The 15,590-nt window shown below is 40.8% G+C and overlaps 1 protein-coding gene across 4 annotated transcripts in view; it reads right to left on the bottom strand.

Moving 5' to 3' along the window:
• Window positions 1-133: 133 nt before the first annotated feature.
• Window positions 134-15,590, bottom strand: part of ARNTL (aryl hydrocarbon receptor nuclear translocator like) — an 84,747-nt gene continuing 69,290 nt past the window's right edge. For all 4 annotated transcript variants that reach the window (XM_019551477.1, XM_019551476.1, XM_019551475.1 and 1 more), the window contains exons 13-19: window positions 15,327-15,433; window positions 14,800-14,950; window positions 13,705-13,793; window positions 12,428-12,536; window positions 7,882-7,975; window positions 1,768-1,870; window positions 134-850 (exon numbers count right to left, since the gene is read on the bottom strand). In XM_019551477.1, coding sequence (XP_019407022.1) covers window positions 690-850; window positions 1,768-1,870; window positions 7,882-7,975; window positions 12,428-12,536; window positions 13,705-13,793; window positions 14,800-14,950; window positions 15,327-15,433 — 814 coding nt within the window. In that variant the 3' untranslated portion in view covers window positions 134-689. The remainder of the gene's footprint in view (window positions 851-1,767; window positions 1,871-7,881; window positions 7,976-12,427; window positions 12,537-13,704; window positions 13,794-14,799; window positions 14,951-15,326; window positions 15,434-15,590) is intronic.

Here is a 15,590-nt window from a genome sequence, read left to right as displayed (position 1 = left end):
AATAACCTAATGCAGCTACCAATTTAAGTGTGAGAGAGAGAAGGTTCAAAGCACTGAGGTAGTTTAAACCTTTATTGTGAATGTTTTAATCTCCACCCCTTTTCCCCCCCAAAAAAGTGGTAGGCAATCAAATAGGTTCTAGCATGTTTTTTTAAGCAGGGTTTTATCAAATTTATTTTATCAAAGTAAATGCTCCATTTTAGAACAAGGGAAACATTTATTTTTAAAAATATTTAACTGTCTAATACATTACACTTTAACAATATTTATAGTAAAGGATTCTTACAATAAAGAATAAACAGCTTTATGATACAATTAGTATAAGAAATATCCACATGGGGACTTTTTTGTAGTGTAAAAACACACCATACAACTGAAATGACCATTTGCATATAAAAGCTACCAATGATGCCAGTGCCAAGTCTCACAATGCTTTTTTTTTTTTTTTTTTAAAAATCCAAAATATACAAGTAATGCAAGCTATACACAGCTAACCAAATCAATGATGCAAAAACACTGTAGCGGGTTTCTCCACTTTGTCTGAAATTACACAAGGTAGGATGAGTTCTGATATGGCTTTTATGAAATTCAGACATAAAAGCTTCTCATAATCCAACAAGTTTCACAGACTGTAGAACTCCACCAATAAATGCACTTTGATATTCAGCTGTTGAAGCAATGTGTAGTATTTACAAGGGCCATGGTAAATCACTAAAATCTACAGGGCCACCGAGACCTGCATCTGCTTCCAAAAGGCTCATTATAACTGCCATTGCTGCTTCATCATTGCTGGGGCTGCTTGATCCTTGGTCATTGTCTATCATATCTATGCTTATGTGAGAGTTCTCCCCTGTGAAAGTAAGACAAGGAAATTGAAGTAACTTATGTGATTATATTGGCTTGCTTCTATTCAGAAAAGGGAGATTGGAAGTGACTGCTCAGAAAAAATGTCAACTTAGATTGACGGTGGACAAAAGAATGCCTGACTATTCTGCTATCAAACCCATTCCCTGGCTCAGGATGCAGGTGGGACCTCATTTCTGACCAAACCTCTACCCTCTCTTCCCCCCCCACCAACCAAAGCAAAAAAAACCCTTAACATTTATGGATAAAATGTTACCATGTCCTGAGGACAAGGGTTGGGGATACATACAACCAAAAAAACCCTGTCCACTATGGACATTAACTGCTTAATATCCCACAGGTTGTGAGCCTGAGCTATTTCAACTCTAGAAAACTGAAATTTAGTTTTGAGTTGGCAATCAAATGAACTGAATATGACTTTTAACCTACAACAGTTGAATCCAAACATCTGCAGGTAGAAAAGGTGTTTAGCTGGTCCAAAGCCTTTTTGAGAAGAGCAGCAAAGACAGATGCATTTAACAATAGTACAGGGGAGATCTTTATAAAACAATTTTGCTTTGTAGGGATCTAGATTAATTGTTTCAACTAGCACAAAATAAGCAGCAAAATAAGTGAGCTGGTAATCGTGGCTGGCTGGGGCATTTCTGAAGTTTTTCTAACTTCCCATTACCCAATCCACCCCCACATGCTGCTACTTAGACTGATCTGCTATTCGTACTGGCTATTCACTACAGATTCGGGAATTTTCTACTTGAAGACTGTTAACTGGTATTAAATATAGCTAAAAATAATGTAAAGCTCAAATTCACATATCATGATTAAGTGGATGCTTCAGAAAGGCAAGTTAGTTATATAGTTCACAAGGCTAAAATATACAAATAACCACCATGTGACTTTGCTTACCAAGAATGGAGGAACTGTCAGAATAGGGATAACCAGAATTATCTTGGATCTGCCCAGATAGTAAACCAACCGAAGGAATGTCTGGAGTTCCACCATTCAGAATCTAAATACAAATGGGAAATGTAAGGTTGTAGATTCCAGTAGACATTGGAGCAGCATGTGTTACATATCAGGAAAGTCAGGGTCCCAAGGTAAGGCTTAGGATAGAAACTCTTATACTAAAACCACTTCAGTGAGAATGCATATCCCAATTCCTTAATATGGTGAATGCTGGGATAGCCTTTCTAAAGACTAGCCTTTCACATTAAATAGCCACTGGAACATGAGTTACCTTACTGCTTCTAACAGACCACACCTGAACTATTCCAAGAGTCTCAATGACTGGGAACTGATTCATAACTGGCCCAGTTCAGTGTCCACATACGTGCTCCCAAAGATTATGAAGTAGAAGTCACCTTTCAGGCATTGCAGTGCTGTCAAACCACCACCAGGGGGTGGTAGTGAATACCCAGCCCACCCTGCTTCCCAGTGGCAAGTGCTCCAGTTCCCCCAGTATTCCTTGAGCAGGAGATGAAGGCCCAGGTGGCTGGCCACCAAGGTAGAGGAAAATGATGTCCTCAATTGCCTGCGCAACTGCAATTTCCTGATGCTCCTTCTCACACTGAGTTCAATAAAGACCATTTCTACACTATTACCAAAATCTACATGGTGCTACCCTACCTGGGACTCCCAAATGTGTTGGGAAGGTGGGGGGAGAGGGCTGCCTCGGCCACAGCTTTTGGATTCCTGTGTGCTGGGTACTTGGGGCTGCTGGAGCTTTAGTGGGTTTTAAAGAGCACTTCCCACTAAACCATTCATCACTTCCTTCAACTCTTGTCAATGTACCAGGCAGGGTTTGGTATACTGGAGTATGATCAGGGGTGGTGGTGAAGGGGTGGCTGGTTGGGTTGGGGGAGGGGGGCTAGATGCTAAAGGAGGTTGCACAAGGTCTTTGGCTGAGGCCACTGCCTTAAGACTTCCCCTAGGAGCGACCAGGTAGGAAGGTACCTGGACTGCAGCTTCTGGCTTCCTGGGGAGTTGAGTATTTTGGGGGCTGTGTAAAATGTTCAACACGTTTAAACAGCATTTTTCCCCTGAGCTGCTTATCCATTTCTTTCCATTTATGGCAACTCACCAGGGTTTGGGTCCTGGGTTCATTTGGGGTGGGAAGGGGTAGGCACAGGGATTCCCCTATTTCTGGGTTTCTGGGAAACTGTTCAAGGCCTCCAAGTTAATTGCCAGAAATAGAATAAAATTCACCAGTGGCTTAAGGTAGTGGTTCTCAACTGGGGGTCCACAGCCCATGGGCCCCCACCTGGCCCCACAGCCTCCATCTTGTGGGCAGGAAGGCAAGGCTCACTGCATCCATGCACAGGTGGGCCATAGAGGTTTTATAGTATGCAGGGGGGAGGGGTGCTCAGGAACAAAAATTGAGAACTCCTTGCTCAGGGGCTGTTTAAAAGCTGCAGAGGCCTTGGACAGATCCCCAGAATCCCAGAAGTAGGGGTATTCTACTCCCTCCCCCCACCCCCACCTCAAATTAGCCTGGGCACAATGTTTGTGGGTGACATGTAGATGATAGAGGTCAAGGGGCAGTACAGTTCTGGCCAGCTGTTATGCACGGGTTGTGGTAGGGGATGGGGGAGAGCAGAGCAGCGTGGGATGGCTGGAGGATGGACCAGGTACTAGTTACAGCAAGCATGGTGTCCACATGTAACCAGTTCAAGGACCATTTCAAAATTACGCCTGATCATCCAGGTATACTTTTGAAATGTTCCAGGCAGTTTACACTGTTCTAAATCATCTTCTACATCCAAACCCTGGGGGTTTAAGCAGGATTTAGTTATATGGCTGTCTTCACGCTCAATTTGCAATCCAGGTAGCACACTGGTGCTGTGCAATCAGGAGGGGATAGGGTCCCGGCCCAAGGGTTATACGGCATAGTTGTCTTGACACCGTGCGCCAGGGTGGTGCTCTGTTTCTGTGCACTGATATTCCAGTGGAAGGTACCTTCACTCCAGAGAATGCACCAGGTATGCTGAGAAGAAATGCCTGTGCCTTAAGGCAGCAAAGAATTGGCTAAAACTAAACTTAGGAGTTTGTATTTGAATCTTAAGTTCTGTTTATATCAGAAGTCGCTTGTGAAGTGGGTCCAAGCACTTTTTAAGTAGCTGCAGAGCTTACTGCATCATCACATGGCCTAACTCTTGCTGCCCAGGAACTCTTGCTTTCCAGGAATTAGCATTGTGATTTGGCACCAGTATGTAAAAATAGTGCACGACGGCAAGACAGCAGGGTAAAGTATTTTCACTAAGTGCTTGGTTCAGAAGTTTTACCATGAGAACCCTTTGGGTTTTGTTTTTTTTTTTTGCAGTTTAGCTTAAAATCCCTTGGTGGCAAGTTAAACTTTGTAAGTCCTTGTAGCAAGGTAAGTGCCACATAAACACAGTGGCACCACTAGTTTAGGGAAAAAAACAAGCTTCTCCCTGTAGACCAGCCTTAACTATTACCTTTCTACAAAATATGATCCCTGTAGCATTTTTCAGTAGCGATTATCCATCCCTGTTTACAGGTGTGATCCATCAGAGGTTTCTCACAAGGATCCCCTACTTCCTTTCATAGATGGGATCAATTTGTTCCTTCTAGGACCAAGAGGCTGTCTTTTCTCTGTATGAGTGTTCCCACCATGCCTTGAATCTCTGTTCTTTGATTTTTCTGTTATACTGATGTAGCTTTCTAATAAGAACTGATCCATTTTGGAAATAATCTGTGATCTGTACGGCCCGCTTGGTCAAAAGCAGAACACTGTAACAGGTATAATACAGTAATACTATTCTTCCACAATGGGTTATGCACCATGAAGTGGCATCTGGTTAAAATCACTAACTACATTGTAAAGTGTTATTCTGAACTCTACATATAATATGTTATGCCCAGAAGTGATTTTGCCTTAGGAGGTATGTATCATGTTTGGAGCATTGTTACACTTGAACTTATTCCCAACTACTTTTAATCCTTCCATCTTCTGCACTGTCCTCACTCTGAAAGAAATTGTATACTTCCATTAGCATGTAGGAATGCTTTAAAATAATTATTTCTGCCTAAACAAGGAAAGGATAAAACACCTAGCTTAACCCATAAAAACAATACATAAGTGGGTTCCCACCCCTTCCCTCTCCATAAGCATCTATTGCAAATAACTTGTTGGGGTTGTCATAGGTTCTACCAGAGTCTATAAAACTCCATTATTTAGAAGCTGAAGGATCACCATAGGGGGGAGAAATACAAGTCAGTGACTTGGGAGTCTTAAACTTTTTTTTCTGGTCAAAGCACTGTGGTAATAGCAACTAGAAAGGCGATTTTCTGAGAAAGTAGTTTCACAGAACACTAGCTGAAATAATTTTTATCAGACTACATGCAACAGTGTGAACAGTTGATTAAATTCAAGAAATGTATCTATCTTAGGGAATTTGTGACTCTAGGCTAGGAAAATCTGTAAAGCCATGTGTGCGGATGGTAGGTGGACACACCTGTTAAGCATGACAGATATGCGTCTGCACTATGTGAATCTGATGCTCAGCATGCCATTCTCCAAACTAAATCACTTAGTCAGCCTAGAGATGACCTTGTACCCTCCTGTTTACAGGAAACGCAGGAGTGGTGACAGTCATATTTTGATTGGCTCCCCTGTGAATCAGACAGCAATGATGCACAGACCAGTTGTAGTACATACACGGGAAGACAAGAATCATTTTAGCTGTCTATAAGCCCTGAATCTGATCTTGGCAAAGATTAACTCTCTGCTGAGATTAGATGTATCCATATCATAGTTTGACTCAGAAGGAATGGAAGGAAGACCTCTGCTTAAGGTCTGTCTTCAGAGATAGCACTTCTAACCTACATGGCACCCCACTGTGCAGTGTGCAAAACACACATCTGTTTCCAGTTATTTTCACAACCATAAGGGTTGGGCATGTTAGAAGACAAATATTTTGGCTCTAGTCAGCTCTACAGTAGAGGGACAGAGATAACTTGCATGGCTTCAAGCCTGAAGTTGAGTGTTCTGGGGACATTTTCAAAAGACACAGGTGCTTACAGTCTACTGAAAAACAACAAATGAATCATCTGTGCCTTTGAAATCTACTCCATCAGAACTGACACTAAGCAAATACCAAATCAGATGCTTGATGGGTAAATGCATTTTTTGTTCAAATAAGAACCACTGAAGGGAGAAGTATTTAAAGCATTCTATATTAAGTTCAAACACTTAATGGAAAAGTATGGTTCACTAAAATTGAAGGAGCTGTAGTGACATGGCTAAAATTGCATCTGATTATCCCAGAAGTGTCCTTGTTCTGTCCTACTGTAAAAAAAATCTTTCTTGTGCTAGCACTTACACTGCTCATTTAAAAGGATCTCTTCCTACAGGAGCTGAAATGTGACATAAGGGAAAGTGAACTGGTACATGGGGTAGACTTGAGGGGTACTGTACTTGCTGTATAGAAAGTGGTAAGGTACATACTGAACTTCCCAGGAGAACCCCTGAAACTTCCTTCCAAACCTGCCCATGTATTACCATATTTACTTGAATACAGGATAAGCCAGCTCTGACACCCTCCCCTCGGTGCCAAAAAAGCTACATTTTATTTTAGCCAAAAAGGCTGAGATACTGTTGGGAACCTACCACAAGGATAGATTTGTGCTGCCCATCTTTATATAACATATCTAGTAGTACTCACTCAGTACAGTCCCCCTCAGTGCTAACTTCTTTTCAAGTCAGGGTGAGCCACTACACTGAATACATTTCCTCTTTAGTCCCATAGCTGAGCTGTGCCTTTCTTTCCTATTTCCAGTGATTTCTGTTTCCTCAACAGCCTTAGGTGTCTGGCAAACATGACCAAACAGGGGTCCAGTTCACCTAGAAGCCCTCCATCATCCACTTCTTCAGCCTGTCGCAGGTGATCAGTATGACTCCGCCCTCCATGAGCTGGAGCCAGACCAGCTTGCCCCGCACCTCTTCTGCATATACGTTTTTTAAGGATCCCAGGACTCATGACAAGAACACCCAGTTCCAATCATGAGTGAGGGGCTAATTAGCACGTGGATCCTTTGTTTGGGCATCTGGATAAACACGCACACTGAGCAGTGCTGAGCTGTGAGGTCACTAAGGCTTGAAATGCTGTTGGCTCTGCTGGGGCCCACATCAATGAACAATATGACAAATCATATTGCCTTTTGGCTCTTGATTAATGCCATGCATAGTTTATACTATATGTAAGGAGGTACTTCCTCTTCTCGTGTTTCTACTTCACATTTGACCATTTTCGTTACACATGCTTGCGCCTGTTCATTGTACTTCACTATATAATTAAATTAATAAATTAACGAACAAGCAGATGGTCACAGCTGAATTGTGAATGGATCATAACACTGTAAATGGACCTCTGGGCCTATTCCCTGCAATTAGGTTGAGATATTCAAGATAAGTGTCTACTAGGGTGGGAATGAAGCAAAGGTTGCTCACAGTGTTCAACCTATTCAGAATCTTGCTGGCAGGTTAAAGTCTTATTATTCACTCTACACATTGAATCAAGGATAAATATCTCTCTTACCTCTTAACACCTCTCTTTCACTCTACTCACTTTCCACTTCTCTTCCAAATGTCACACCATTGCCTGCCACAGCTCTTTGGGGAAAATGCACTTTTGCTGTTAACTGCTCATTGGTAAACACAGTGAATTAAGTCCATCTTATATCGGTAAGAGACTATTTTCTGAGCTTGTTTTAAAATGGTGCACTCTAAATAAATCTTAGAGAAAGCCATTTAGAGGTCCACCTACCTCAGCAAAGGTGCAACAATGTCAGAGCTGCTCAATGTATATGATGTATTGGAAATTCAGTAAGACTATGCCAGTGTGACTTTGGGGTAAGAATGCTATGGTCTGCTGCCATGGATTTCTACTGCTAAGGAATCAAAACTCATCACACCTGTTAGAGACACTTTGAAGACTACCATTAGTGGTGCAGCTCCCAGTTAAAAAAAAATTGTTTCCAAATACCAAAAGGTATTCTCACCTTTTTGCCTCCTGGAGAAGAAGTATCAGGGGGCGGTGTGCTCGTTATGTTCAATGGACTGGAACCACAACTGGAAGGCGATGATCCTCTTATCCTGTTACACCAATGTAAATAAGATTAATAAAAGATAATGCAGAATGACACAGTTACATGCTATATGTTTTTAAAAGAGCAAAGTATGGTTGTGGTTACTGGCATCTTCATTGCTGGCAACCATCTACACATCTGCTGAACGTAGCACGAACCTTACTTCTGAAGAATAATCTCAACAATACAGTTTGAGAGAATGTATTAGCATTGGTTCCATGTGTTATGACAGCTTTTTATGTCAGTATGCATGAGATCTGTAGCACCAGCCTACCCATAAACGGAACTCTACATTACTGGCCTCTCCAGTATAGACTGTGAATAGTTCAATCGGTTGAGTTTAGCACACTGCAAATTTCTCAGTTTATAAACTTTACCTTTCCTTCCCTATTCTTTTAGTGTTGAGCCTCAAACTAAAATGTTAAGATGCAATACCTTAGGTCCTGGATGGATGGACCTTCCATCTTAAAGCCTGGGATAGACCCTCAGCTTATGTAAGTTTATACTAGTTTAGAGAAGCAGAAGATCTACTCTACAATATTCACAATTAAACTGCTAAAAGGAAGACCAAAAAAATAAAATAATGGAGTATAGCCATATTTGCTTTTTTGCCAAGTCATCATCACTACAAAGGTATTTGGGTTTCTCTTTTCATCCCACTAATGCAGCGAACATGTATTTAAAGAGAGACATTTTCAAAGCTGTGCTTTTCACCTTGTCCAGGACTTCCCTAACTTGGTATGTTTGTCATCTTGGTGAGTCCCCTGGAGCAGATGACATGTTGTAATGAAGATGGTTCAGTTAAGCATGCTGTGTGCAAATGACTGCGCAAACCTACATGTTTTAAGTTCCCTTTGTCACAATTTATGCATTGCCACTCAACAAGCAAGTCAGTCTGCTACTGTAACTAACAAACACCCTTTGCACCTTACCTCTCTGCCCAAGAGCACACAGTTGTTCAGAATGGCCCCTATCTTTCTTTTTGTAGTATTTACGTATTAGTGCTGCATATATTATATGCACATCATCAGAAACCTAGTGTAAACGGGACAGGCTTATTTATTTATTAACAAAAAAGTATTCCCCTGAATACTAAAGAAAACTGAGAACAAGCTAGGAATCTCATTTACTATAGCAGCATTTCAGTGGAAAGGCTGAGCAGGATGCAAAATAGGAGCTAAGGAAAGGACTGGAACTAAACCAGTGCTCTCCAACTGAATGGAAAGCAAAGGCAGTATACTTTGTTTCTCTTTGAACACCAAATAATAGAGCAAAATGCTATTTAATATTAGTTTCAGAAAGTGTTTCACTGCTTGTAAAAAAGTGATAGAAGGTTCAAAGTTCTTGTTCAGTCTAGAATTCACTTTTTTAAATTAAAAAAGGAGCGTTTGTGCTCAAAAGCATAAAGAAAAGAGAGCACCTCCTTACTCAGACAGCCTGCTTTTGTTTGTCATTTAAATGACAAAAATCCTTGTTACTTTAAGGTAGGAGGAGCTCACTTACTTGCATGTCAATGGAACTGGGGAACACAGACATCTCTTAGGGCAGATAACAGCCCCCCTACCTTAAAGATGGCGGCAGGCATCTAGTGCAGTGGTCCGTGGACCCATGGGGTTTTGCAGACCATGTCTAAGGGGTCCGTGAAAGATGGCTATGATCAATCAAAAGTATGTAAATACCCACACTTACAATTCAAAGAGGTCTCCACCTACATTAGAAACTTCCAAAGGGGTCCACACCTCCATTCAAAATATTTTGGGGTCCACAAATGAAAAAGGTTGAAAACTACCAATCTATTATAACTTAAAGCGGTCTTCATATTTGTTTTTGAGCAGCAGGAAGGTAATCTCTGGGATGGGGAGAAGGCATACTATCCCTAGTCAACAAGCTTTTATTTCAGATTCCCAAACTGAGTTTACAGGTCTGATAGTTCCAAAAGCATAAACTGAGCAACTCTTTCTGAAGTCAGTAAGACATGTAATAAGGTGCTATATCATTTCAGTGTCACGGGTACACAGCCATGCTTTTACAGGCCTAAGTTTAATTTTATGCTTAAAAATTAATTTCAGAGGGGGAACAATATTAAATATTAATTTCTGAGGTGCAAGATGCCCAGCTGTCAGCTCTTATGCATTAACTCATACCATTCCCATTCAAGTTGATTTCTAGCGCAAGTTTTCTTGTATTTAATTGGCAACAGGCCCACAGTGATCTGTGGCCTCCAGATCACTAAATGAGCATTAACAAGCCATGTTATTCCAGTATGGAACATAGTTGGTATGGAACCTGTAGCCCCCTACTGGAAATCTTTAGACACGGCACGCAAGCATGATAAGCATTTTTATTTTACAAACAGAGGTATAAAAACTTGTTTATTCATTAGGCATTATTTTCATAAATATAACTGACAAAAAACAGCTATAACTGGGGGTGGGAAGGGGAGGAATCTGGATACTATAAAGCTAAGCAGGTGCAATCACTACTAGGTATAAATACATCACTACTTTAAACTTCACCCCTTCTACCCCTAGGGCCTTCTCAGGCAAAATTGCTACTTACTATGAGCTACGTACTAGGGGGGGACATTTATCTCTGACCCCCTATATATCTATTCCTACTCTAAACTAGCCTCTGGATGTATCCTTACTTAAACTCACTAATATACAAGTTGCATCATTACAGACTTCATTACACACTAGGCATCAGTTTATTTAGAAGATGCTTCTAAGCTGAGGTCAAACACAGCACTAATGCAACTTGACTATTTCTGTTACCCAGCCTTGTTGTTCAGAACTAGCATAAGTCTCTGCATTGATACATGTTGTGCCCTTGGGTTAGGTACAGACATTCAAAAAGCACAAGGCAAAATCAATCTAAGTTATGTTGTGTTCTGTAAGCAGTGTAGGTTAAGAGCAATAGTGAACAGAATGCATGTTCACTCTTGGACGGGGCAGGGGGGAAGAGGAGGGCACGCAGGCTGGGGGAGCTCCTGCATTCCCCCAGCTCCATGTGCTCACTTACATGAGCATGTGCAGACTCCATGTGGCTCCACCCAAGCACAAGGGTTCTCCTGGACTCGGTGTCAGGTACGTATGTAAATTGTGGGGTGCTCCATGATGGGGTGTGAGGGAATGGGCTGTGGATACGGGTGCCCAGGGCTCATGCACAGGAAAAGAGATGCTTTCCTTTTACACTCCCACTGCCTGCCTGTGGCTGACATCTGGCCAGAGGCAGGAGACAGAGCTGTGGAAAGGTTCTGCGCTGACTTGGCTCTGTGACAGCTTGGGGGCAAGAGCTCCTGGACACTGCTGCAGCTGAGTGCGGGGCAAGTTCTAGTGCACATCCCTGCCAGAGGGTGGGGGGGCTACCAGGGGGCTGCAAAGGAGCCTGGGATGCTGGTGGACAGCAACCTAATTTGAATCGATAGAGGAACCGGTATTGAAGTTTGATGCACCTAACTTAAATCAATTAAGTCTGATTGCACATCGATCCAGGTCTATCTTAGACTGGTCTATATATTCAGAACTTGGTCTATGCACACCAAACTTCTGTTCTGTTACAGGTTTAGACCAATAAAAGTATAGGGCGCCCATACACACACAATCAATCTGCTCTCATGCACAGTAATTACAGCATGTTGGAGCAGACTCAGTTCTGCTGGAGTGTGGTAATTACTGTGCTCTAGCAGACTCCAGCATCATGTGTATCAGTGCTCCCACACTGAAAAATGGTGACAGGGGTGCTTTAACTAAAGCTCGTTCAATGTGCTTTAGTCAAAGTGCCCTGCCACCATTTTTCAGCACAGGGACGCTGATACAAGTGACAGTCTGGGTTCTCAGAGCTGCTCTAATTAAAGTACCCCTCCCCCTCCACCCGCCCCAGCGCACATTTATTAACTCCCATAATATCTGCACCTGGCCTAAGTAGCCATGGGTTGGGCTCATAAAGCTTAAGCTTAAGAGACTCTAAGAGTAACTTGCACCTAATTCTTCATCTCTGGATTTGGCTCAACCACTCCTTATTCTGCTGATGGTCTCCCAGTTAACCCAACATTTTTGGCATTTAGGGGCAACAGTTTATTCCTATAAAATTATTTTCCCAGTCTATTTTTTCATTCATCTCGTCCCATGATTTAACTTTTTGCATAGTTAGATGCTCTTTCTTCCTCTTCCAATACTGTTAAAGTACAGTTATACTACAGTAATAAAAAAAGATTCTCCTTTAATTTAAAAACCTATCCCTAATTGAAAAGAACCATGTTATTTTTCTTGGTGGTGCTTTCCTTTTTATCATATCAGATTTGACCTAGCATGGCCAAAGCTTCATGAGACAATAGTAAATATCTATTTAACATTAGTACTGCAACTGTATAATAATACATGGTGCTTATGAGAACAAGTGTAGGACACCCCTTATAAAAACAGCAGCATTTTTAAAATAGAGAGCTAGTTTCTCTCACCTGTGAATCTCCATGATTTCCTCAGCAATCATTCTTCCTATTTTACCTGCCCCAGCTCTTGTTCCACCTGGAATACCAGGGACTGTAGGATGGGTCCTTTTGGGGCCACCTAAAACGTGAGTGAATATCTATCTGTAAGATCTTACATGTGCACAGAGATAAAGAAAACAAGTTACACTCAACTCATTACATTCTTTTTTAAAAAAAAGTGAAGTTATAAATATAACACACCATCCTGCAAAATCTGAAGGACATTCTTGGCCATTTTCCAGTTACATTGTCACCCATCTGTGACAAGGTCCCAAGGTACAGGCTGCTCTAACTTATGCTAGTGGCTGTTTCCAGAAGTGCAAATTAGGAAGGTTCCATAAGTGCAAATGTTGCACCCTGCTAAGGTGTGCCTCTTAGAAGATGATATCCACACCCTGAGCACAAAATACTAGTGACATATTCACCATAACCAGGACTTGTTTGTCCCAGGCCAGATGGTAAGTGCACTTTTGGCAAAATGTTAGTGCTAAATATTAGCGTGTCATCTCCTGTGTCTACACACTTTGATCAAACAATGAAAGAGGGTAAATTTCATAAAGCACACTACTAACAAGTCAGCATTTAGCAGCAGAGACCAGAGCCAGTATGGGACAATCCTTATATACCTGCTAAATATTTAACCAAGTCCATCTGGGTAACTGTAAATTCCTGAGAAGGGAGGGAAAAGCAGTACGAACCCCAAACATTATGCTCTTATGGTCTGTAATTGCCTTTTGTTACTCTAATGTGAACTTGGCAGCAGTGACGGAAGTCAGGAGAAACTGGAAGGTGTGCAAATAAAATGCACTTAAGACAATAAAAGCAGCCATAGAGTACTGTCTGTGAATTCTTTTGTGTGTTAGCAATTCATTTTCAGACAGTCACCTCCACAACAATCTCTTTGGGTTGATGTCAATGAGAGATAAAATAGCCCAGAATCAAAATAAGTGTAACAAAAGCAACACCTACACGTAGAACAGTCTCCCCCCTTGCAAGCAAACATCCAACTTTTCTTCCATGTCTCTCCTGCCATCACTGATTTCCTATGACTATTTACTCTCACTTTCATATCATCATCATCATCCGTGCTTGTATTACTCCTATGCAAATTAAATTTGGGAGTAGGCACTCTGTTGTATACATTACATGTAAAGTATACCTGCTGTTCACCAAGAGACTGGCAACTTCTGAATGGGAAACAAGTAACCTCTGTCTAGCAGGTTTAACTCTCACAACACTGTAGTTACCTTCTCCAGCCTGGAGTACACTGTCCATGCTATGTGGAGAAGCTACAAGCTGTGGAAAGGCTGCATCCCCACCATCAAGTACGTTGGTGCTGAAGGTATTAAATCAAAACAAAGAAAATGACAAAATGACTACAAAACAGTAAACATGCTTTGCACACATACATATATACTTGGATGGGGATATTTCAATGTCTGAAATTTAGGAGATAGATCCAAACATCCCAATGAGGAAACTACAATGAACAACATGTACTAGAGATAGATAAAATCAAGGAGGATGCTATTGGATATATTTGGCAGAAACAGATACAGAACTCGCACAAAATATCTGATTTAAATTTGCTCTTGTCCTAAAATGAAGGAGCAACAGGCCCAGGACTTGAAGCAAACCTCAGTGAAAAAATGGGGTTCTTTCACTGGAGAGCTATGTAGCCAGGCGCAGTAAATAGGATTGGGATTCCAGGGTCTTTCTATATGAGCTTATTTATCACATTTTCTCACATACCACACACCCCAGATAAGACATGCACCTTGTGTTAGGAAAGCAGAATGAAGAAAAGAAGTCATTGTGGAATTCTGGCCTCATGGACCAGGAGTATAGTCTATTATGAGTCATGCATCCCCCTTGGCTGGTCAGCCAAAAAAAGTCACTGCCAATCTGGCAAACCTCTTGCTTTTGGCTAAAGTAGCAGCCTTCATCCCTCCTCCATGGGCTGAAGGAAGCCAGCCCTCGACAATCATTCTGGGATGGAATCACCCTTATTACTTTAAAATGCACCCCACAATTCTGGATGGGTAATTTTTGGGATAAAGGTACACATGGTATATGAGTAAATGTAGTATTCAAATTTATACAAACCAATAAAAGAACTCATCCAGTAACTCAAGTCATTGGCATTAATAAATATTAAAAGGGTCTGTGTGTAGTTAATTTCTAGATTTCATTCCTTTTGTTGTATACTTTTGCTTTTATTTAGCTTATGTGCTTAAAAACAATACATTAGTTTAACATTTTAGAGGAATCTCTATGTTCTTATCCTCGAGGCAGGATAAAATCTTGATGTTAGAGTGCATGTGTTAAGGAAAAATACTTACGAAACAACTGTATTTGTTGAGACAATATATTCTACTTCTTTGGTCCAAGGGTTCATGAAACTGAACCAGCGACTCCTCAATGTAATAAAAGAGCCATCTTTTATTTTAAACTTGTAACAATTGGTTGTAATTTTTTCTCTCGTCTGTAAAACTAAACACAGAGAGATAATGAAACACCTTAGTTGTCAGTTCTACACAAGGACTATATAGAGACTAGAGATGTTAAACAGACCTTTCATTTCAGTTTTAGTTGAATTTAAGTTGGCAGAAAATAGCACTACTTCTAAGACTCTCTCTATAGCAGAAACACAGATTCAGTAAAAATCTTAAGTGTTTGCTTCATACCATTTCAACCATTATTACATTGTTCAGAGCACATAAATCAAAATAGTTTTCATGCAAAAAAGTAATACTTGCCAACCTAAAAACAGTACAATTATTTTATGTATTTTTGTGAAATATAAGGAACTTATATCTAGTTAAAAACTAAAACTCTCCTTCTTAAAGCTTAGTAATTAATGATTTACCTTGTCTATGACATTCCGCAAGATGTCCTATATCATCTTGATGAAAATATTCATAACAAGAAGTGCCTAGAAGTTCCTGTGGCAAGTAGGCCAGAATGGCTGTCGCCCTTTAAATAAATTAAAAAAAAAAAAAAATCACCCCTGCATTCCCACATTGAAGTAAGTGCAGTAAAGGTACTTTTTAACTTTCAAGTAAAACTAAAAGTTATTTGCATCTCAATTCTGAACCAAATTAAAAATAATCATATAATGCCAATAGTTTTC

Source organism: Crocodylus porosus, unplaced genomic scaffold (genome assembly GCF_001723895.1).
Source record: "Crocodylus porosus isolate Cpor-Errol unplaced genomic scaffold, CroPor_comp1, whole genome shotgun sequence".
Lineage (NCBI taxonomy): Eukaryota > Metazoa > Chordata > Crocodylia > Crocodylidae > Crocodylus > Crocodylus porosus.
The sequence above is the reverse complement of the archived record's forward strand: the minus strand, read 5'-3'. Positions and strand labels throughout refer to the sequence as shown.